This window comes from Anolis carolinensis, chromosome 5 (assembly GCF_035594765.1).
Source record: "Anolis carolinensis isolate JA03-04 chromosome 5, rAnoCar3.1.pri, whole genome shotgun sequence".
In the NCBI taxonomy this organism is placed as follows: domain Eukaryota; kingdom Metazoa; phylum Chordata; class Lepidosauria; order Squamata; family Dactyloidae; genus Anolis; species Anolis carolinensis.
The window spans coordinates 48,343,967-48,369,216 of record NC_085845.1 but is presented as its reverse complement, the minus strand read 5'-3'; the positions used below and the strand labels follow the sequence as shown (position 1 = coordinate 48,369,216).

The 25,250-nt window shown below is 37.5% G+C and overlaps 1 protein-coding gene and 1 pseudogene across 13 annotated transcripts in view; both read left to right on the top strand.

Annotated features, from left to right (window-relative positions):
• The first annotated feature begins 2,622 nt into the window (after positions 1–2,622).
• Positions 2,623–2,762, top strand: LOC134299806 (U2 spliceosomal RNA; annotated as a pseudogene).
• Positions 2,763–22,876: 20,114 nt separating this feature from the next.
• Positions 22,877–25,250, top strand: part of iqcm (IQ motif containing M) — a 151,668-nt gene continuing 149,294 nt past the window's right edge. The window contains exons 1-3 of one of the 13 annotated variants that reach the window (XM_062981048.1): positions 22,877–23,088; positions 23,341–23,386; positions 24,414–24,571. In XM_062981048.1, the coding sequence (XP_062837118.1) occupies positions 24,526–24,571 (46 nt within the window). In that variant the 5' untranslated portion in view covers positions 22,877–23,088; positions 23,341–23,386; positions 24,414–24,525. Of the gene's footprint in view, positions 23,089–23,340; positions 23,421–23,850; positions 23,869–24,413; positions 24,572–25,250 lie in introns of those variants that run through there. The other 12 variants (XM_062981047.1, XM_062981060.1, XM_062981059.1 and 9 more) reach the window with 12 other exon arrangements.

Here is a 25,250-nt window from a genome sequence, read left to right as displayed (position 1 = left end):
GTTGTAATGACAGTATTTACGACTTTAGCACCAAAATATCACGATATATTGAAAACATTGACTACAAAAATTGCTTGGATTATCCAGAGGCTTGGATAAGTGAGGCTTGGAAAAGTGAGACTCTACTGTACTTCCATTGTTTTGAACTGTTTAACTTGCTTCCTTTAAATTTACCTGTAAGCCACTCTGATGGGGGTAGAAATATAAATAAAAAAATATGACAACTCTCTATTGCATTTCTATCTACATTACAGCAACCCTTTTGTGACTATGACTCTGGAGACTGGGTTTCGAATCCCTACTCAGTCATGGAAATTCACTGGGTCAGCTTAGCAAGTGGCATTTTCTCAGCCTCAGAGAAAGGCAAAGGCTACAACCTCTGAACAAATCTTGCCAAGAAAATCATGTGCAGGCAGTCCCCATGTTACAAATACCCAATTTACAAATGACTCCTAGTTAAGAATGGGGGTGAGACAACAGGAAGTGTGAAAAGTCCACCTCCAGGAAGGGAAATTCATTCCTGAAAGAGTTATCATGGCAAAAAGGTGTCTCCCACTAAAGCTTTATCATCAATTCTGGTTTCTATAACAAGCCAAATCCAATTATCACAGAGATAGAAAGCAAGGTGAAATCTGTTAGATAATGCAATGTTAGATAGGTATGCATTACTGTGTGGAAAAATACAGTTCTAATGGACATGTGGTTGCACACATCCACTGAAGAGTTAAGTAAGTGGTGACATGGAACTAAAGGGACAGGCTGAAAGAGCTGAGTCATGACCATGTGGCTGGCATGATGAGATTTGCATCCTTTCCTGATGTCTCTGCTTTATGATGAGAAGCCAATGAGTATAAAAGTGGCTGCATGTGCTCTCTCTCTTGCCATGATTTCTTGCCACGATGCCCTCTTGCCTTGAGGTGCTCCGGCCAATGCGTTTTGCTTCTTGTTGTCACTGCTCATGAGCAGGGCTGTAGTCGGAGGGGGGGGGGTTTCAGGGGTTCACCCCCCCTGAAAATTTTCAGGTTTTTTTTAACAAAAACTGGTTTACTTATGAATTTTAATTGATTAACCAAATTCCCATGAGTGTCCACCTACGTTTATCTGTCTTGAGTGTCCACTGAAGTTTATTGATGGGGCCTGATTTCTAAATTATTTTGCGTTATCGAACTACTCTTCATGATTCACTAAAAAAAGTCCAGCAGGGTTGTTGTTTTTTCACCAGACAAAATATTCTAAATAGGGACATAGACAGCAAAACAAACACTACAAGGGTGTTAATCCTCCCCTATGCTATCCAGAGAGAGAGAGGGAGAGAGAGGGAGAGAGGGAGAGAGGGAGAGAGAATATATATATATATATATATATATATATATATATATATATGGCTGGAATTACACTAAAAATATACTTGTTCCGATTTACAAACAAATTCAACTTAAGAAAAAACCTTTAGAACCTATCTTGTTCATAACTTGTGGACTGCCTGCAATAAGTTTGCCTCAAGGTCACCATTTGTCTTAACTGAATACATTCCTACTTTTAGGTATTATATTTCTCTAGAATTTATATTTCTCATAATGTTGTACTAGAAGTGTGCATGGCTTAAATGTACTACACAGTTTTTTTAATACAAGGACTATAAGCAGGGAAATGGGTGGGTGGGAGCAGCTGGCATAAGGAGTGAGCAGCCTTATCATACACATGCAAAAATCCAGGATAATTTGCAATACAAGATTTTTCCTAGGAAATTGCAAATTTCACAATCTGTTAATGAGCATTGATAGCATAACTAACTATGCCAGGCAAGAAGTCTGGGAAACACTAGACTTTGCTGGAAATGCTCTGTCTGAGACCTTCAAAGATCTTGTTAGTTTTGGCTTCAATCTACTGGCATATCTGCCACAATCCCACTCATTCAGGAAAGTGATTCATGTTGAAGTGCAAGATGAAATTTGAAATGTCGCTGTAATCTTTACTGTTAACTGCTTAACTGAAGTAGCTGGATTGCTCTGCTGTGTAGCACAGATGTCCTTTTTGAAGGTGTTCATACCATTAAAAAAAGAGTTTGCTACAGTGTTTAGTGTTTGGCCTGCTTTCACAGATAGATTGATTTGGTTTTACGCCTCACATCATAGTCTTTTTAGACAGCCACATGTAAACGATATATGGGAAAGGTTTTGGAGATTTAGCAAAACTGAATATCTACAGTGAAACGTGGTGGTGTGTCAAGAGGCCCTGAGTTCAGCCTTTGTCCCATCCATTAACTCGCTCTAGTTGTATTAAGTTCAACCTAAAGGTGACATCAAATGCATTATCTAACCATTTTTGTTTTTGTTTAAAAGCAGTCATGACCTTCTTTCACTCTGATAGGGTGTAGCACTGGAGAAATAGAGTTTGTAGCCCCTTCTTCACTGCCATGAACCTGAAACAAATAACTTTCCCATGTAGTTGCCATTACTATCATAGAGTTCCCTTATGTTTCTTCCTATATAGCTAGTAATAACAGCTGCAGGAGACAGTAGGGATTGGCATCATAATGTTTGGGAAAGGGTTTTCTATAGGCCCAAAGTAAGTTGCCACTTTTTTCAAAGGAAAAGGACATTAGGACATGATTTTTTTTTTATTGCTTCTCGGCCTTTTGGCTAAGATCAAGTGTAGGACATTATTTTTTGTCTCTTCTGCATTATAATGAATTTAGCCATTGGCTACAAACTTTGGAAAGTGCTGGGAAGAGTTCTAGTCCCATGTATATATTTCCCCCAAGTTTCTCCCTTGAAAAAAACCCTGATTGAAAAGTCACTATCCTTCATTAAGGTAAAGGTAAAGGTTTCCCCTGAAATGAAGTCTAGTCGTGCCCGACTCTGGGGGTTGGTGCTAATTTCCATTTCTAGGCTGAAGAGCCAGCGTTGTCCGTGGACACCTCCAAGGTCATGTGACCGGCATGACTGTTTGGAGCACCATTACCTTTCTGCCTGAGCGATACCTATGGATCTGCTCACATTTGCATGTTTTCAAACTGCTAGGTTGGCAGAAGCTAGGGCTAACAGCAGCAGCTCAGCCCACTCTCCGGATTCGAACCACCAACCTTTCGGTCAGCAAGTTCAGCAGCTCAGCAGTTTAACCTGCTTCATTTACAATGTACCAAAATAGAAACATCAATTAATGGATGCAGGGATAGCCATATTGTCCATAAAATAAAATCCAAAATCAACATTGCGGTAATACTTTTATTAGGCCAACAAGAAAGTACAAAATCCATTGCACTAACTTTCAAAGCCCAATGGCTCCTTCACTAGGCAAACATGGTAAAATCAAGAAGGGGAAGATATGAGGTATTATAAGAACTACTGCTCTCCATTTTGCTTGTGGTTTTATACAGAAAGATAACTTGATTGGTGGAAACACTGAGCAACTTTGAACTATAGATCTAAATACTATGCATACCAATTTGGAAATAGTTTACATTGAACTCTATAGAAACTGATCCCAGACACATAAATGACTGGAAAATGGCTCTTGATTCCTGGTAAACTTATATTACTTAATGTGTATTTTGTTAATTGGCAGAGATAATCGGCCGATGAATTAAAAGGTACACTGAAAGAAGGTAACTTTAAACATTTTTCAATCCACCAATGTTATTTTCAGTTTTGAACTTCTGTTTTACAGTTCTATATGTTATGCAATAGGGGTGTCAATATTCAATGCAGTTATTGCTTGTTATTTACATTTTCCAAAGTGTTTCAGGAAATTATTTTGGACAGAAATACACATGGGGTTTGTGTGTTTGTGTGTAGTTTTGCACAAAAGCCCCACTGTTTGCAGAAAGCCAGTTTTTCTGCAATACTGCTGTTTTTATACAAAACCCAGTAATTTCGCTGAGCAAAAATCTTGTACAGAAAAGAGAAACTTTGTACACCCCCCCCCACACACACACATGGTTAGCTTTTTGTGGAACACTACTGCTTTCAGTTTTAAAGGTAAAGGTTTCCCCTGACGTTAAGTCCAGTCATGTCTGACTCTGGAGGTTGGTGCTCATCTCCATTTCTAAGGCGAAGAGCCGGCGTTGTCTGTAGACATCTCCAAAGTCATGTGGCCAGCATGACTGTATGGAGCATGGTTACTTTCCCGCCGGAGCGGTACCTATTGATCTACTCACATTGGCATGTTTTCGAACTGCTAGGTTGGCAGAAGCTGGAGCAACAGAGGGCGCTCACTCCGCTCCTGGGATTTGAACCTGGGACCTTTTGGTCTGCAAGTTCAGCAGCTCAGTGCTTTAACACACTTCGCCACCGGGCCTAATTTCTACCTTCTGCATTATTGTTGGACCAGTAATCAAATTTCCAAATTCTGTTTTATTTTCTGAGCTCTATTGAAAATTACCATTGGTTTTGATCTAGACGACGTGGATAACTGTTCTATCATTTCGGTAAAATCCCATGAATCACAAGACACTAAGAAGATCATTTCCTCTTCTTTTTATGACAGTACCTATGAAAAATATTTGCAATCGGGGCATTCATCTTCTTCCTGCTTGTATAGCATGTATCTCCCCCTTTCCTCGCTGTGAGTAACAAGTGGAAAACCCAACCCAGTTATCTCTCTGATGTTCGCCCACTTCATCATTCCCCTTAAAAATTCTGATACACTTCTTCCCTTCAGAGCATATCAAACATCTTTCCCTTTAGACTTCCTCAAATACCTGCACCACATCTTTTCAACTTACTCTAGCTGCTCCCTTTTTTCCTTGGCCATAGTAGGAGAAGCTATTAAGAGCTTCGCTGTCAATCACCTGGAAAGCCTCCCAGGAGAGCAGGTTAGTGTTTGAAGTCCAAACTGAGAAGCAGACTGAGTGTGCTCCAGAAACACAAGGGGAAAGAAAGGGGGAGGGAGAAACTTGTTAGAGAGAAATCCTTACTTCTAGGCAAGTGAAACTGAAGTTTTGAGAGGAAGTTGAAAAATGCCTGTATAGATTTTAAGATAACGGCAGCAATAGCTTTTCTCAGTGACGAAATATTGAATCTGTGATTTGAGCAGTATACAAAGATTTGTATTGATGCTTGCTTTTAACATGATCACATCTGGAGTACTCAAAGTGCTCTTGGGTGAGTGGATGATTTTGTAAGCACCTTATAAGGAATACACGAGAGATAGGTTTTCAGAGACATGTTCAGTCTTACAGAAGTGTCTGAAACTGGTGTTGAGCTAGGGCTGATGCTCTCTGAGTGTGTGCATACTTGTGTTCGAGCAGTGGTGCTGAAGTAATAATAATAATAATAATAATAATAATAATAATAATAATAATAATAATATATCTAAGTCTTTTAAGGCAGCTATGAGTCAGTGGGAGATTGCAATAGATGATTCAAAATCTGGCAAGGTCTTTTTGCTTGTTGGATGGTCAAATTTCAAGTTGAAATTCCAAACAGGGTGCTCATGAAAAACAAAAAGGGAGCAGCCATACCTTGTCAGAAAATTGTGTAAACGTGTCAAGATTTGACAATTTGTTTTTGATAGTCATGCAAGTTGAGCTGCAGCATTCCATGCTTGAAATTCCATAGAAGGACTTTCTAAATGGAAACAGGGGGCTGCCATAGACAGTGTGCATGTATGAGCCTTTAAGTTACCTGTCAACTTATTGAAACCCATGAATTTCACAGAATTTTCTTAGGCAAGGAATCTATCAAAGTGACTTTGCCAATATAGTTAAAGTAACTTGAATTAATTGGCAGGTTACTTTCCAGCTGATTCCACTTAGCTTCCAAGATAGTATGGGATGTGGTGCCATTGGATCATGTAAGTAAATGCATCAACATTCAAATTAATTATTTTGATTATTGCCCAAATTTCAGTGGTCAGTTTTAACTGAATTGCAAAATTAGTTAATGAGAAAACAGCAGTTATCTATGAATGATGTGGGAGTTCACTTTCTTACATTATTCAAAGTTGTTTAATGATTTGCAGATAAAAGTGTTTGTAGCTTTGGCCCTTCTTTCCCAGTAATAATGGAACCTTTTCTGTTCCTGCAGCTTTAGAGACATGAGCAGGATCTCTGGGGCAGTGAAACCCAACATATCTCTCTGCTCTTTCTGGCTCATAAAAATGACTAAGGTAGATGGTTGCATGTGTAAGAGTAGTGGTAAATGTCTCTTTACATTAACACATGGTTCCATACCTATTGTAAATATTCTTTAAACATAAAAAAACTAGATATTTTTATCCAGTTCCAGACTATGTGGTAGCATTTGAGGGCACATCCAGACAGCCCCTTTAATGCAGAACTTCCCACCACAAAAAGAAGGTCTTCAGAAAACACGAAATAATCAGATGACTTCTTTGGAAAAACAAATTAATTTACCACAAACCAGGAAAATCCTGGTTTGTGGCAAATTAATTTGTTAATGAAGGCACAGGATAAACCCACTAAATTAGCCTGGAAAACTGCAAGAACACCTATGTCTCCCACAAAGCCCCCCAAAGCCCTTTAAAAAATAAAAAAAAACTTACCAGGTCTCCATTATAGTGTTCCTGAAGCTCTCCTGGTACATAGCAACGATGTGCCAGGAGAGTGATGGGGAGAGGAAAATTGCTCCTGGCGCATCATTCCTATGTGCCAGTAGAGCTGCAGGAACACTGCAATGGAGGCCCGGTAAGTTTGTTTACTTTTTAAAGGGGTTTGCCCATGTCTGCTCTATGTTAAGGAAAGAGTTTGTGATTCCAAACCTTTCTCTAAAGAAGGTGAGGTTAATTTGAAACTTGCATAAGGAAGTGGATGTATTTCTGGTCAGTTGGTCTTGGAACAGAAATTAACATGGGTTGGATGGGTTTGCATTTCATTTGAAGATTTAGGTTTCCAGTTTATGTGTATTTTAGTGGATGTATGAAAGCTCAAGGGTCAGTTATATCTATTCCTAGAGATGACAGACCTGGAAAAAAGTGACACATGCCACAACACATTGCATCCTGTTTGGATAGGCTCACCACTAGACTGCCTTTAAAAGGTGCCCAGAATATCCAGCTGGTCCGGATTATTGCACTGAAATTTTTCATTAGTAGTAGCTAGGAATAGAAAGCAACTCCTTTGTTATGACAGCTTCAAAGATGTCTGTTCTCAGGGAAAATTGAAAATTCTGGTTATGGTCCTTAATGTTGTATGCACCTCGGGACCATCATATCTGAAGCACTCTATTATCTGAAACAAGTCTAGTCTGTCCAGATGTTGTTATCTCCAAAAGAATCCATTCTCATGGCCCTGACAACCTGGAGGCACATCTGGAGAGGTTATGAAAGAGGGCTTTCATGGTGACTGTGCCCAAGTTATGAAACTGTGTACAAGGGAGACTAGGCTGATCTGCATTTGGTTGGTTTTTAAAAAAAATTAAAATACTGATTTCTCATCTCTCAGTTGATTAAATTCGCATGCTCCCCAAGGCAATGCACATCAGAAAATGAACAGTGGTCTTTAAGAACAGATTAAAACAAGCTTTAAAATGTATTTTCTGTTTTTCTTTTAGACTACAGTAGAGTCTCACTTATCCAAGCCTCGCTTATCCAAGCCTCTGGATAATCCAAGCCATTTTTGTAGTCAACGTTTTCAATATATCGTGATATTTTGGTGCTAAATTCGTAAATACAGTAATTACAACATAACATTACTGCGTATTGAACTACTTTTTCTGTCAAATTTGTTGTATAACATGATGTTTTGGTGCTTAATTTGTAAAATCATAACCTAATTTGATGTTTAATAGGCTTTTCCTCAATCCCTCCTTATTATCCAACATATTCGCTTATCCAAGCTTCTGCCGGCCCGTTTAGCTTGGATAAGTGAGAGTCTACTGTATATGACTGTTGATGGCTTTTATTTCTTAATTGTGTCTCTAATCTATTTTTCTATTTTAATTGCATTTTTGTATCTGTTTTAATTTTTATTACTGGCAGTGATTTTTGGGCTGGGTATGTATCTGCCATGAGTAGTGATTTGATGTGATCACATGGCTTTATCAAAATAATTTTCAGTCTCTGATATTTGTTTCGACAATAACATATATCATTCATTTTGGTTTTGTTTCTTGTTTCAGATATTAAATTTTCACCTGACAACCAGATGCTTTTTAAGGCATAATTTGGGATAAAAAGTGCTCTAACTTTTATAAAACATGTCGAACGTCCACACTTTGTCTGAAAAAATACCATCAGTACATAAACATTACTTGTTCCCAGTATTCCCCCTTTAAAAGCTCTTGTACCATTCCCCAGTTCATTCTGAATGGAGTTTAAAAAGCTATTTGGAGATTCTGTGGTGATGTTTCTGAGAAAGATAGCTGAATTCAAGAAGTAAGTTCACAAGACCTTGTAACCCTTTGGACTGCGGTTATAATTTCAGAATATATTACAATTCAACTAGAAAAAAGAAACAAAAGAAACACAAACCAAAACTGAAGAATTTACTCCTGTGACAAATCATGCTTTTCTTTCAGAATGAAATGCAAATCTTTTTCCCACTGTATCTGCCATCAAGAAGCTCCTTCCACACTGATGGCACAAAGTATAATAACCTGCATATTTGCACCAACATAGAGGAAGCCAAACAGGATGAGTAACTCGGGAAGAAATTATAAGAAATTATAATTTTAAGGATAAATGTGCTATTATTTATCTGTAACTTAAATGTATACCCTTTCTCCACTAGATGGCTATGTCAATGCAGTATACAATTGATTAACAATAAAATACAAAAACCCTTAAGTAGAAATTAAAACTGAGGACAACTGAGGACAACAAATTTAATAGCAACCAGGAGGGAAAGGGGAAAAGCAAAAACCAAAACCCACAACCCAGTTCCATCTCATTGCCTTCTCAGGCCCAAAGCATATATTAACAAGAATACCTTCCACACAGCCATATAACCCAGAATATCAAGGTAGAAAATCCCACAATATCCGCTTTGAACTGGGTTATCTGAGTCCACACTGCCATATATCCTAGTACAAAGCTGAAAATGTGGGATTTTATTCAGCTGTATGGAAAGGGCCTTATTGCTAGTGGAAGGCAAATGGAGATGAGGCTGAATGGGTCCCTTTGGTAAATCAGTCCCAAATGCGAGGATATCAACAGCATCCAATTTCATGACATTTCAGGACTAAAATCTGAGATCAGTGACTGGCTCCCATTGTATCATAGGGATTTATCTTTGTCATGACAGAGTTTGACAAAGACCAGGCATGTGTTGGAAATTTCTTGGATCATATACTTGGAACATAGATATCTATAACTAAGTTACAGGAAGTATTACGTTGTTGTTATATTTGAAACTTCAAATGTGTTATCGTACAACAGGTTTATTGCTTATATACACAATATAAAGATACAATTTATCTCTATCTTAAATAAATGTCCGTATTCAAATAGATTTCAAATGGGAGACCTCAATCTCCTCTAAATAAACACAATTCCTTGGATCAGTCAATCTTACAAACAGTCATGAAAGTAATAGCTTCAGAATTTGGCTAATCAAATAATATGACAACTTGTCTAACATGGCATTGGCAACCTAGACCGAGGAGGAAAATGAAACACATTTCAATGGCCAGACATATGGCAAAATAACTCAGTTGCTGCAACAGTTACTGGCACTGTAGGCCTTATGTCTGATGTGGCCTTACCTATAACAAACATGGCACTTGTTTTTTTTCAAGATCCCCAATTGTAAAGATGTGTCATTAAATACTAAAATCAGAATTATTCATTCTATAGTATTTCCCATGTATGGGTGTGAGAGCTGAACAGTGAAAAGAGCTGACAGGAAGAAAATCGACTCATCTGGTATGTGGCATTGAAGAAGCATTGTACAGATACCATTGATGGCTCAAAAGACAAATGAAGGTGTTATGGAGCAAATCAAGACTGAACTCTTACAAGAAGAGAAGATGACTCAACTAAGGCTGTCATACTTTGGACATATCATGAGATGACATGGATCATTGCAAAAGGAGATAATAGTAACGTAGAAGATAGTAGGAAAAGAAAGAGGCCACACTACAGGTGAGTTGATTTTAATCAACAAAGCCACGGCCCTGAATTTGCAAGACCTGAGCAAGGCAGTTAATTTATCTTTAATGGAAATGAATTTTAACATGTGTTTGTAGAATTTTTATAGTATTTATGTGTTTTTATCTGTGCTGTGGCCCATCTTGAGCCATGAGGAGAGGCGGGTAAGGAATAAAATAATAATAATAATAATAATAATAATAATAATAATAATAATAATAATAATAATAATAATAAGGTTTTTCATAAGCTGAAGCTACCTTGATGGCAAATAACAATAACAGTAAGGCTAAGCTTTAAATTATGCCTGGAAATATACATGTAGACAGTAAAGCTTTTCGAATGCTGAGTTTACATGCTTTTGAATCCTATGTTGTAAATGGTATTTCAATGTAACACTATTTTGAATAGGCACATTACTCTGGAAAGCTTCTGTTCTCAAAACTGACATTCTAATGAAATGAGGTTTTTATTAAAAAATCTGAGAAATTGATTATATTTTGTACAAAAATGGAATTTATAAATTTTATAACAAGTTTTAATATTACAGGCATTGGTTGCTTGATTCCTTTTTTCGTCAATGCGAAAGTCAAGGTGAATGTTTATATCTTCCAGAAGGTGGCACCATTGCTAAAGAGAACAAGCTGGCTAGTACAGCAAGTTGATTAAAAATGCTATAGAAGTTATAGTGAGCCAGGCTTTCCCCTGGAAGACTGATTATTTTTATGTAATGGATCAAAATATATATACGCATATGAGGTAAAATTCATTTTTTAGAGTTTATATCCAAGAATACTTGAATTCAACCTTTAAATGATCTGCATTCTTTGGATTAATGAGTAGAATGGAACTTAAGTTTATTTTTCCTGAGTAATTTCTTGGCTGAAAAACATACCAGTATTTTTTCTCTGAGAAACAATGTATATATAGAAGTACTATACTGATTTAAAGAAGTCTTCCACAAGGCCCTGATCCACTGCCCTCTTGTGGTATGAAGGTAATTTTGATTTACAAAGGCTATGAGAGTGGCGCCTCGGTGGCGAAGTGCGTTTAAGTGCTGAGCTGCTGAACTTGCGGACTGAAAGTTCCCAGATTCAAACCTCAGGAGCTGTGTGAGCGGCCGCTATTAGCTCCAGCTCCTGCCAACCTAGCAGTTCGAAAACATGCCAATGTGAGTAGATCAATAGGTACCGCTCCGGCGGGAAGGTAACGGCGCTCCATGCAGTCATGCTGGCCACATGACCTTGGAGGTGTCTACGGACAATGCCGGTTCTTCGGCTTAGAAATGGAGATGAGCACCAACCCCCAGAGTCAGACATGACTGGACTTAATGTCAGGGGAAACCTTTACCTTTTTATGAGAGTGGAGGACCAGTTCTGGAAGGGTCTTCCAATTTGAAAAGGCTTCACTTATGGCCCTAGCAGAAGATTAGTTGTAATTTGAGGACCAGTTTGAGGACCAGTTTACTTTATTATAAAAAGATTGATCCCTAGTTGTCTGGCCCTTGGGTAATATATTTATTGTATCAGAAGTGAACCGAGAGTAAAGTTGTAATGTATTTAAGAACACAAACATAGTTTAAAAACTTGGCATTATACTAAATGTCCTTTGACTAGTAGTTGGCCACTTAGTGGTCTGTGGTTTGCTCTTCTCCACACTTGCATATCATGGACTCCACTTTGTGGCCCCATTTCTTAAGGTTAACTCTGCGTCTTGTTGTGTGCCCAGGAGGGAGTCTCTCATTTGGTATCAGCCATGGCTTGAGGTCCCGGGTTTTAGCCTGTCACTATTGGGTGATGAATGGGCCACAGCAAATAAGGGCACAATGTCAGTGCTAAATACTTGCTGTCTGCACTGGCTGAGAGACTATCAACACCAATGAAATCATAGAATTGTAAAAATTCAAAGTACTTAAAGATATATTTAAATATAAAGTAATGTGTGAATTCGTGAGGAATGCAACTCCACATGAACATATGGGGAAGTGACATGAATTAGAAATTGATTTGTCTATACTTGCTACGATCCACATTCCAGCCCTAAAAGTGGTAATGAAACCCAAGCTAACTTAAATGCACTTTTAGGGAGGACTTATGGCTATCCCAAGAATTCATAACAGTATTTTCTAGGAAGAACTGGTGACTCCCTGTCCTTAATGTTGCATTGATATCAGCATGCATCAGATACGGTAATTAGTTAATCGGATATGCTCCTTAGAATGCAATGATAACATGCTAGAAACAGAATAGGAAATGTTTATCAGGATATTTATCTGTTACTTTTAAAGGTTGGTGAAATAGTTTTTATAGCTTAAAAACCTGCAATGCCCTTCTCCTCACATGTATAATAGCTTTGGAAAACTTATCTATATTTATTGATAGTGCTCATAGTCAAAATATATGTGCTCTACATGTGTATAGTTTTCAGAACTTGTGTAATCTACTGAGAAAGAATTATAGTTCCATGGTAGACCACATATATTCACTCAAAGTATCTTCAATCTGAGATATCACATAGGGATAAGGAAGAACCCTATGTGAAAGCTTGGAGAACTGCTGTGAGTCAGTATCGAATATGGTAACTAATCTTGTGCCCTCTAGATGTTTTGGATCACTGGACCCAACCAGCATGGACAGTGCTCAAAGATTACGGCAGATACAAACAAAAAACCCTGGATGAACCAGTTTGTCAGTCTCTGCTGGGGACAATACTCAGGTAGATATATCAATTGGCAGTGCTAAAATGGAGAAGAAGTTTCTTTTATTGCTATGAAATGGTGTATTGACCCACCTCAATGCCTCATTTCATTTATCTTAATAGGTGAGTTTCCTTCCAGTTGTATGCACGACCCAAAATATATTTCTTCTAAAAAAAGAAAGAAAATAAATCCTGAAATGCATTGCTTTAACACTCCAGAGATAATGAACAGCCTAGCAACTTCCATATTTATTTACAGATTCTACGATATTTAAGATAGGCCTAAATACCTCAGTGAAAGACAATGCCTCTGATCTAGGAAGCTAAGCAGGATTAGTCTTGGTTAGTACATGCATGAGATAACATCAGGGAATACCAGGTGCTATGGACTGTATTTCAGAGGAAAGCAATGACAAACCATTTCTAAGTATTCCTTGCTTAAGAAAGCTCTATAAAATTCATGGGGTTGCCACAAATCAACAAGCATCTTAAAGGCATGTGTGCACACACAGAGGATATCTATGCCAATCAAATGCTTGGAAGGTTTATGACCATTGTTCATAATACATTTTCTGTACTCCATTTCACTCTGAAATCCCACAACTATGGAAGTGTATTCATCTACCTAAGGTTTGCATAGTACAGTCTATTATGCAGAAATGGATAATCCCTATTAATCTTAAAAGTGCCACAAGACTGTATAATGGATGGACATAGTCCTGATAAATATTGAAAACTAGCATTTATGATTAGTGTCAAATGTCTATGGAGTACGTTAGAAAACATTCTGAGATTCAAGTGGCACATGTACTGCAAAACACATAAATACTGCCTTTCAGTTTCTATCATTGCTAAATCTATATTATGAAAGTCCCCTTCCATACAAATGGATTTAGTCATATTTCTGAGCATTAACTTGAATGTTTCTGTAAAGTATTTAGATCCCATCATCATGCTCCTACAACTTAAAACAAAACTAATATTAGCTTACAGATTAATTGCATGCTCCAGCATAGACAATATTTCCAATACGGCCCTCAATACAGCAGCAAAGTTCTGTTGGTATTATATTTTCCAATAATTCTGTAACAGTGGTATTATGCTGCTGAGAAAATGGCTATCTTCAAACAATAAAATGCAATCATTACCTTTGTGAGTGCTTTGAGAAATGTGACTGTGGTGGGAGTAAGGAGCACAGAAAGCGCAGTGCATGTGACATCACTAATGAAAAATGATGACAACCCGCTTCTAAATGTTATAACCAAAAGTTCAGATCAGAATGAAATGCAAGCACTTTGAGCAGTTTCAATGCACAACCCATTCCAGACTTATTCTATTGCTGCTTTCAGATAGCATAGATTTAATGTTAAGGAAATTTCTTTCATATCCCTCGCAAATGGTCCTTTGTGAAATATGGACTCAATTGTTCTCAATAAGCAAAACCAAGAGAGAAACAGCATTCTCACTAATTGCTGTTTCCAAAGTTGATCATATGATAACAAACTTCATGATTTAATTTGATTTTTGTACTTCCTGATTTTCTACTTCAAAAGTCTTGGTTGCTCAGCCTTTGTTTCCGACTTCCAGGTTTCACTCCAGATTTGTTTTAAGGTGATTGGTTTCATTTCAGTTTAAGCCTCAAAGCTAACCTCCCACCTCATATGTTTATGCACGATCCAACATGCATTGGACTACGAGGCCCAAAACTGCCTATTTCACAAAAAAAAGGCACATCCACACTGTGGCAATTTGTAAGCAATTCCCAAATATTCCAGGCTGCTTAAATCCCATTCAATTGAATCATAATCATAGAACCAGAATTGGAAGGTTTCCCAGAAGCATTCAAACCCAACTTCCTACCGGTACAGGAATCCTCTGCTGAAGCAGCTCTGAGAAATTGCCATCAAAACTTTGTTTAAAAACTTAAAGTGATAGATGTTCATCTACCATGTGTAGAGTTAATGTAATTTGATACCACTTTAACTGCTATGCCTCAATGCTGTGGAATCATGGGAGTTGTGGTTTTGCACAGTCTTTAGTATTCTCTACCAAAGAGTATCAAAGTGTGCCAAACTACATACTACTAGTACATACATACTACTAAACTATAAATCCAAGGATTCCATAGCATTGAGCCCTGGCACTTAAAGTGGTGTCAAACTATATTAATACTACAGTGTAGACATACCCTAACAGTCCGTATGCTTCCAAAGTAATCCATTTGACTGATGACTAACTTTTACAACTAGGTACTGGAGAAGCCTCACTGTACATGACAGCAGCCACTCTCTTCTAAGGCAGTCCACAAAATGTACCTGACCTTACAGACTCTTGCCTTCCCAAGCCTTCTTCTATTTCTGCAATCTACAGAATGTTCTTGATACTTATCTAAAACCTTGGACTATTTGAAGGTAAAAGATTGACTTCATACTTTAAGTTCTTGTCTTAACAATTCCCATTTCCTCTTACCTTCTTGGGAAACCACTTCCCTTAATTTTAAACTGGTACCAAACTGTTCATTTAATCAGTGTGACTATTTTCTGTTGCTAAATCCCATTCTCCCTAACTCTCCTGATTATCAAAATTCTTCAAAGGGTTGCTCCACCTTTTCCCGCCTTTATATCCAAATAATCAGCTTCTTTTTTTCCTCATTTTTCACTGTTCACATCTCTCTTAGTGTTCTCCAGAGACTGCCCTGCCATTCTTTAAGTTCTTATCTGTTGGTGATGTACACTCAGTGGGCCTCTGAGTACATTTTTCTGTGCCTACTCTTCAAAATGATGAGAAAAATGAACTCCAAACTTTGTTTTCTGTTGAAATAGAATTTCAGGCTGTGATCTTGTCAACAGTTTTATTGCAGGCTTCAAAAGGACCAGAGCTGATTTTTTAAAAAAGTGTTTATAATTAACTGAGCCTCTTCAGTTATTCCCAGCATCTCCTGAGCAGATGGTATGTTTTCTCTTCGTTATTTATTTAGAAAATTTATAATCCACTTTTCAATGAAGAAATTCTCCAAGCAGAGAACAGTAAAATAGTGCAATAAATAAATGCAATGATAAAATACAAGCAAAATGAGACAAATTACTCCCACAAAAACCCAAATGCAACTGAGAAATTAAAACAGCAAGGCAGAGAAATGAGAAAGGAAAAGTCCATATAGAGCAGAATTTTGGAACAGAATATTGATGTTGCACCAGGAACACAGGAGAGCTTTTGTGGCTGAAGAGTGAGGTATAAATGCTCCCAATAAATAAAATAAATAGAGGTAAAAAAGCTGGTTTAATTGTTCTCGCTCATCCATCTAGATTTCAGATACTTATATACAGCTGCTTCAATAAAGTCATAGTGCATCAATTTATTAATTTGACTAAAACACGGAGCTCTTTCGCATTACATAATTATAATGCTATATTCCAAACTCAATCTGGAGAATTGTAGTTTAGAGAGAGATGTTTAGAATTTTCAGCTAGAGAGCACTAGATTGTCATCAAGACCAGGTTTTCATAGGATGTTGTAATGGAAGTTAAAACAAAATATAGCACTATAATGTGTATTGTGAAAGGAGACCTCATGCTTTGTTTTAGTGGAGAGTCAGGAGCCCCTGGTTGCACAGTGGGTTAAACACTTCTGCTGGCAGGACTGATGATTTGAAGGTTGGGTTACTGACCTGAAGGTTGCCAGTTCGAATCCAACCCGCAGAGAGCGTGGATGAGTTCCCTCTATCAGCTCCAGCTCTATGTGGGGACACGAGAGAAGCCTCCCACAAGAACGGTAAAAATATCAAAAACATCCGGGCGCCCCTGGGCAACATCCTTGCAAATGGCCAATTCTCTCACACCAGAAGTGACTTGCAGTTTCTCAAGTCACTCCTTACATGAAAAAAAAAGTGGAGAGTCATCTGCTTGAAGGTGAATTGTGTGCCTGATTCTTCAGTTGAATTTTTGTGGTAAAAAATAGATTGAGGATATCGGGGCTTCAAGGGTCCTAAAATAACTGAAAGGTCCATGTGATTCCTACCTGTGTATGACGTAGAACCCGAAAACAGCTAGAATTAGGTTTTATATGCTTTCTTTTCTCACCTTTTTCCAGTTACAACACTTGAGCAAAGTCTGTTGCTAGAAACTAGTGACTTTATCACACACAATAAAACTACTGCTTCTACACTTTTAAGAATGGCTACCTATGGAGCCCATCACACGATGCAAGTTCGTACTGTGTGTTTCAAGCATTTTGCTGTTTCTAAAATGTGTATTTTTTCCGATGATTCCTAAGTCGATTGGCAACCAACTTCATTTTAAGTTTCCTGCGCAGAGAGGGGTAAAAATGTCAAATTTAATGTGTGAAGGGATTTCCCCACTGCCTGTTTGTAAACATAATGTGACATCATTCTGGAGGGAGGAGCCGAGATGGGCAGTATATAAACTTTTTGGGAGGAAGGAAGGGTAATTTATATCCTTTTGTTATCAATGTAAATTCAATAGAGTTTCTTTTTGAATTGAGAGGTATCTGTACTTATAAAGAGAAACTGTAATATAGAATAACATAGAATAGAAGAAATCCTGTTTAATAATCTTGTATTAAAAAGTACTTCCACAAGAACAAATACAAAGAATTTTTTTCAAGTCAAAGAAAACACAGAAGGAGACAATAGTAGGAGAAATATGCCTCATGTGTGATGGGAAGGCAAATAGATATTTGGAAAATAAAGCTGAATGAAGGAAAACATGTGATGAGGGTAGGAAAAGCATTTGTTTAAATTCCAAACATGGCATTGTGAAGCTTAAGGGGAAAGCAACAATCCCCATAGCTTTACTTATCATGTGGGCTGAAGTCCAAGGGTGCATTTATACTGTGAAATTAATGCAGTTTGACAACAATTGCCTAAGCTCAATTCTATGGAACTATGTAAGTTGTAAGTTGTGAGACACCAACATTTTTTGGCGGAGAAGGCAAAAGACTTTGCAAAAGTACAACTTTTAGGATTCTATAGTATTCAGTTTTGGCAGTTAAACTGGTGTCAAACTGCATTAATTCTACAGGGTAGACACACCCTAAGACAGCAATGGATTCAAACTGCAGGAAAGGAATATTAGGAACAACAGAGATGTCAGAGAATAGAATATATTGCCTTTGACTGTGGTCAAATCTCTGTCACGACCCAGGCTGCAGAGCACCAATAACCATACACAGAGGCCAGAATCTATCTAATATCTTTATTGTAGGAGTATATAAAGTTAATAAAAACAAGTGTAGAAAATAGTCCAGAAGTAGACCTTTCAGGAAAGGTCAAAATTAGTCCAAAGAAACAATGTCCAATATGAAATATTAAGGTCCAAAGTTGTAATCCAGTAACCGAAACACTCACTTTGCCAAGCAAAGTGAGGGGAGATGACAAGGTCCTTTAGTCCATGAAGCTTAAGCAAGGCTAGGAAGTAAACTTGATTCTTGGAACACTAAGCTTAATTCAAGGCAACAAGAAACGAGGAGCAAGAACAGGATCCGTGGTAAATTCGTGGCGAGGTCCGGGAAGCAAGGCAAGGTCCGTGGAGCAAGGCAAGGTCCTGGGAAGCAAGGCAAGGCTGGAAATGGGAACAAGGGCTTGGACGCGGGAGTAGCGTAGTCCACACACAACCTACTCCCGAAGCTGACGAATTGACTCCGCAAGGTCCCTACGTGGGCAAAACACCTAAATAGGGTCTCGTTTTCCCGCCAAAGAACAATTCTCTGGGGAACCAGAACCGAAAGCCATTCTCTGCGTCCAGATGCATGACTCCCTAAAGTTTCCCATGGGAAGCAGGCTTAATCAGCTGAATGCCTGGCAGCGATCCTAGCGCTCCTGCGAGAAGCCTCCTGAGCGCTTTTCTGTTGTTTATAATAATCGCGGCGAGATTTCGGCTCAAGGCTTGTTTGGCCGACTTCTGGAAGGCAAATCTCCTGCAGGTGCAAGGGCTCCAATTCTGGCTGAAAAAGCTCCAATTCTGGCTGAAACGGTGGGAAACCTAAGTTTTCCTCTTCATCTGTCACAACAGTGCTAGGAACAGGACTACATGGCCCATGAGTCATCACAATCTCCTTCTCTTGAGACCAACTCTCAGGAGTACTTTTATGATGTGCCCTGGCATAGCAGTATGTTGGACTGGATGTTTCTTGTGATCTCTTCCAACTCTATGCTTCTAAATTTCTAGTCCTTCTTTATTGTCTTGATACAAAAGAGTGATGGCGGTCATGGAACTTGTGATCTGCTACTGTAAGGATTTGGGGCCAAAACAAAAAGCTGTGCTTCCATAGCTAAAACCTCGACGGCAGTGGTTCTCAACCTGTGGGTCTCCAGGTGTTTTGGACTACAACTCCCAGAAATCCCAGCCAGTTTACCAGCTGTTAGGATTTCTGGGAGTTGAATGCCAAAACATCTGTGGACCCACAGGTTGAGAACCACTGCTTAGACATTCGTTGTGTTGTCCTAAGACATATGGTGTGGGGGAGAAATGTCCTATATATCCAGACCTATCTAAACCTCAGTTTTACTGAAGTGTTAAGTAGAAAACATATTTTTGTTCCTTCATGTAAAATGAAAACAGGCAGGTGATTATGCCCGTCAAAGATAGATATTTGTGGCATGCTGGATTTTTCCAATACGTGAGTGATGACAAATCTGCTCTATTACTGTTTCTTCCTTGGCAAATGATAGTGTGCTGAATGTGAAGTTTCATTTTTGGAACTTCTTAGACTGTGTATCTTAAGGGTTTCTGCAAAAACAGCTTTATAGAGTAGTTGATCATGAGCAGCTTGCTACCAATAAGTTTTTAAACTTTCTGTTTCTACTATGTTGAGCTTGGTCTGTACTAGACCTTGAATCTATGGGAAAGAGAATAAATTCTCTTTATCACATAGCATTATTATATTCAGAACAAATAGCAGAATTGAAAAATGAAATTTCTATAGGAATTACATTCACTGGTAGCATTTACAATTTGGAATAAATTATTTTCAAAAATAGCAGAATCTTCATTTTAATCATATTTTTATGGATTTATTTCTAATATTCAGTTTTATAATCTTCTCAAGTCTTTGTTATGTCAGAAAGAAAGAGAAAAACTCAATGCGATTAAGAAAAGCAATGAAAAGCACTAGAAGACACAGCTTTCAAATGAATCAGCTTTCAAGGGCACTGACACTTACATTTTCCAAAGTGAGGCTTCAAATCACTAATTTTTTTGAGGTGGGGGAAGCTGTGCACATCTCCATCTGCTCAGAACAGGTGCCAATAGGATGCAGAAACAAAAATATTATCTAATTTTTGTTATTTATTCCTTTTGCAGATTTATTAATCTATCTGAAATTTGGCAGATCTCTTTATCTATCTGCACCTCAGTGCCAATCTGTAACATAGAAAGACAGGCTTTCTTCCTTTCTCCCTCCTAAAATAACACGTTTATACTGTTAGGTCAGGTTAATTAAAACTGACATAAAAGATAATCTCAGTCAAAAAAAAGTTGCCTGACACTACAGTTCTTTAACTTATTAGACACAGATGAAGATCTAGGGCAATGTCCAAGCAAATACAGTTCCATTCATTTCATTTCTAGGTTTGGCCCACAATTTATCTTGATCTAATACAGGAATTGGATGTGATGGAGAAAAGTATGGATATCATAATGTCCCTGTTTCATTTATTTATTTTTTTATTTTTTGAAGGTGGTGTCTGGGGTGGAGAGGTAGAAATTAAACCTTCCCACACCTTAGAAAGAGGGCTCCTAATATTCACTTTTGCAAACCTTACATCTTCTCTTCTCAATGGTAATACAAATGATGGAAGAAATAATGGGAAAACATAAGAAGGCTGCCAATTGAAGGTAAAGTTCTCTGGATCTCCCATAAATTTCTATTATAATTAAACAGTGTAAGCCTTAACTGGAGAGATATTTTGTGTTGGAAGAGTCTCGGTGGAGAGAGAACACCCACATATACACACAGTATCTTCCATAATCGATTATGGAATAACTACCTTGAATTAACCATCTTCTGTCCCATTTGTGGAGAAAAGCAGGTCATAAATGAAATGCTTAGTTGATTATGAATTCTCTAGAATTGAAATAGTTGTCTTTTTGACAAAGTCCTTGAGGATTATCAAAATGACTAGTTTGCTCTTAAAGCTCTTAAGAAAAAGACTTAAAAGATGGATTTTTTTTTAAACAAAGGAATGCTTTTCTTTTCATGTAGAAGTGGTTGTAGACTCTGCTAAGTTAGCAAAAGATCAGTGAATACACATCAACCACAGATTATTTGAAGTATTAAAGTAACGTCAATCAAAAAATGTATTACTATGTCTTCAAGGAATGCTGTTGTTCTAAAAGTTATTGCTTTGAATACTTTCTTGAATTCCTTAAAGAATGCCAATTTTATGACAGAAGTAATGATTAAAAATATAAAAACCTTTAAAAAGATAACTCCCAATGATATGTGCAAAATGGTAAGGCAAATTGTTACTGAATTATAGTCAAGGTTAGGAAAAGCACATTTATTTTTCTTGTAGCTGTATCATTATCATTGGCCTCTGATGATAGATCCACTTGAAGTAAAAATACAGCTTACCTTGGTGAATTTGATTTATTAACATTGCAACTGACAAGGTTGCCCATTTGTTAGTGCTTTTTTCAGATCTGAATAGCTTTCACAACATAAATTTGAAGCATTGCTGCAAGTTACTTACCATGTTTCATATATCATGAGGAAAGGCAACCTGGAGAATAATGCTTTTGATATTTCTATTTGGGATAATGTCCTTTTCACAAAATTTTTGGAGGATGCCTCTGTTGGTATGTCAGGATGACATATGGCCAGAGTTGGAAATGTGTGGCTCTCCACGCATTTTAGAACTATTGCAAATGCCACGTTTTCTATGGTTCATCTATAGCAATTGAGTCAAAACCCTCCATAGTAAGGCCCCCCAGATTGTCGATATTCAGTATAAAATGCAGCCACAAACCATGATAATCATTCTGGATTTTGCCTAAAAGTGTATTGAGTGGAAAGGAAATAGAAATATTCAGCTTCCTCTCTTTTTGTTGTTATCCTAAATTAGGGAATATCCTTTTGCTAAGTTTCCATCCATCATTTGAATTGTTATTCTGAACCTGGCAGATTTAGTTCAAGGTGGCAGAAATGATATGAGTTGAAAGACTGGGCAGGAATAGCAAGTTTGGGCAGGGGAGAGTGTATGTGTTAAGTATCCAGGCTTTCGTATCTGTCAGAAATGAGCAAAAGTTCTCTGAGATTCCACAAAGATTTGATGCAAATGTTCAGTTTATCTTAGTGGACCTTGCTTCTGAGAAATCTAAGATGTTGTTTTATTTTATTTTATTCTTATACCACCTTTCTTCTGAAATAGGGACTCAAAGTGGCTAACAATAAACATGATACAAAACAATTAAAACAGGGCAAAATATGAATACACACGCACACACACACACATATATTTTGTGTCATAAACATAATTTTAAAAAATACATTTAAAGCTACACTTACCGTGTTTCCCCGAAAATAAGACAGTGTCTTATATTAATTTTTGGTCCCAAAGATGTGCTAGGTCTTATTTTCAGGGGATGTCTTAATTTTCCATGAAGAAGAATTCACTTTTATTGTTGAACAAAAGAAATGAACATTTATTATATACTGTACAGTAGATATCATCACATACCAGCATAACCAGACAAACTGTGAATCTTAGGCCCCATGTAAGCCGCCCCGAGTCCCTTCAGGGAGCTGGGGCGGGGTATAAAAATAAAGTTATCATCATCATCAAGAATTTCTTGTTACTACCATTATTTTCATGTACAGCAATCTATGGTATTTACCAATCCTGCATGCTCTGGTGTTTTGTTTGGCGGGCATAATTCCAAACAAAAACTTTGCTACGTCTTACTTTCAGGGGAGGCCTTATATTTAGCAATTCAGCAAAATCTCTACTAGGTCTTATTTTTTGGGGATGTCTTATTTTCGGGGAAACAGGGTAGATACTACCCAGTCCCCACCAACTCCCACTCACATCATCCCCAGCAGCCTGTCTCATGGCTTTCCTCTTCCAGGCCTTTTATGACATCAACATTAACAGAAGCACTCGCATGAAGCTCTGTGGTTGGCAAGGAGTGGTGGAAGTGGTAACAAGGAGGAAGTGAGATGAAGGTTGCCCCAATGGAGTGGATGCATTCTTAAACACCTGCCAGATCCAGGGCTTTCCTGGGGCATATTTACACTAAACTACACTATCTGGTGTAGATGAGCCCCTAATCTGCTTTTCATGCACTCTATAGTGAAGTAACTTATTGTAGTTACTACTCAAAGGTAACTGTTGTGCTCTTTTTTTTTTTGAAAGATTTATTTAACATAAGATAAAAAAGAAACTGTTCTGCTCTTTTCTTGATTTCTGGTGCAAAGAAAGATGTGGGAATGTAGCAGGCATGAAATCTAGTATAAACAAACAAATGGGTATCATGTCATCCCTGTATACAACTTCTAGTCCCATGAGCTGTAACAGAAACTCTCTGTTTTGGAAAATTATTTTTGTTCCCAACCCTGTCTCTGTCTCTGTTACAGGGCTGAAAATTTCACCCTTTCATGAAAATTTGATGAAGTTGCCCTGGTATGCATTCTTAGTTTCTCATTCTCACCTTCAGGTGTGTTCCTTCATTGTTTAACAGCTGAAATCATCATAAAACCTTAGCATATTGTCATATGGACTCACCATGCATCGTGGTGAATCTGTGGGGTCTTGGCAGGGGGAACCCATTGCCTCAAACCTCACATCACCCGACTTACAGCTGGCTTCATCCCAGATGGGGAAGCGTCCACTGCCTGGTTTCCCCCATTGTTTCAAAGACAACACGGGAAGTCGTGTGTGGCATACATTTATTCTGTTTTGACTGAAGTGGGCAAAATATAAGTGGGGTACTTCATGTAACCATGTTGGACCAGGATTAAATAAGTTGCAGGAGCTCTCTCCTTTGTTCAACCTTTGAAAAACTCTTTTTTTTCCAAACCCAAAGTATATTTCCAGCCATTTCTATTTTTGTTTTCTCAGTGAAATAACAGATTGGCTGGAAAGGCAGCAACCACTCTTTTGATGTAAGACATTTCTTGTTGCTTTTCAAATTACCTATTAAGGTCATTTAAAGGTATTTAAAAATGTATGTTGAGCTGAATTTTTTCAATTTTTCACTCTTTAGTCCTATATTCATTTGTTTACAAACAATAAAAGATAGAGAGTAATACAATAAGCAAGCCAGTAAGAGGTTATTTGTAATAGTAATTTATTGGGAGAGGGGTGATTCTCTGTAATGAGTGATAAATTACATTATTTTTAAAAAGTAACATTTCAGCCTCTGGGGTTTGCATTTGTCACAATTTTATTATGGAACTCTCTTTTTGACTCCTTTTGGGAATGAAAAGGTCAGTGGTTATGTCTGCAACTTTATTCCATTTGATGCATCTTGAGCACTACTAATGTCAAACAAAAACCCATTTCAAGCAAAGTGGACAAGTTGATTTTCTTATTGTTCATTTTATTGACATAGAGATGGGATCAAATTTTCCATAAGTAAAGGGATAATTGCAAAAGTACTCAATTTCGTCCTTTGTTTTCACTTCTCTTTCCTATTTGTACATTACAGATTACCTCCACTGAATCTGTGTTTGCCTCATCCTTCCATTCTGCTACAGTTCCCTATGATTTGATGAAAATTGTTCAATGGAGTATCCATTGAATCTTTGGTGGGTTGCATTATGAAACTGGAAAAAGCTCAAAGAAATGGCTACAGTCATATATGTGGTAATAAAATGTTAACTGTGAATATACCTTAGGTTTGCATATTGTTAGCGATTTGGATTAATTAGCTATCAAAGAACAGACGATTCATTACTATTGTATGAACCTAAATGAAATCATAGGTGTTTCATTTTTCTGTTTAATTGATCATATGATAGTATCATAAAATTGTACTTGCTTTATTTTTATTTCAGGGCAGTCACTGTATAATGACTCTATCTTAAGAAAGAACATGCCCACTGTGCCTGGTGGTGTAGTATAAATAATTTTTAATATCAAAAGTAGGTTAAGATATACAAATCTGATGTTTTAAACATGATGTTTATCCTCTGGTGAATTACAATTACCACTTGTAATTTTAATATTGTAATTTAGTTTGTGCTAATCTTTTAACTGAAGGATAAATATGTGCTTTCTCTTATACAGTTAGTGGAACCAAATAATTATGACGAGAACCGACATGTTGAATCATACATAGAAATTAGCTAGGGGTATTTGATTACCAAACTAATTCAGCTATTTCTAGAGACTTATGGAAAATGATATTCACCTCTTGGGGAAAATGTTTGGCAGGATAAGACAGTTTTTCTTGGCATTTACTGTACATCACTCTAGTGTTTGGCTAGTTAGTCCTTGCCTTCTTGATGGATGTTGGAAACATGCTTATTAAAAAGTATTCAGC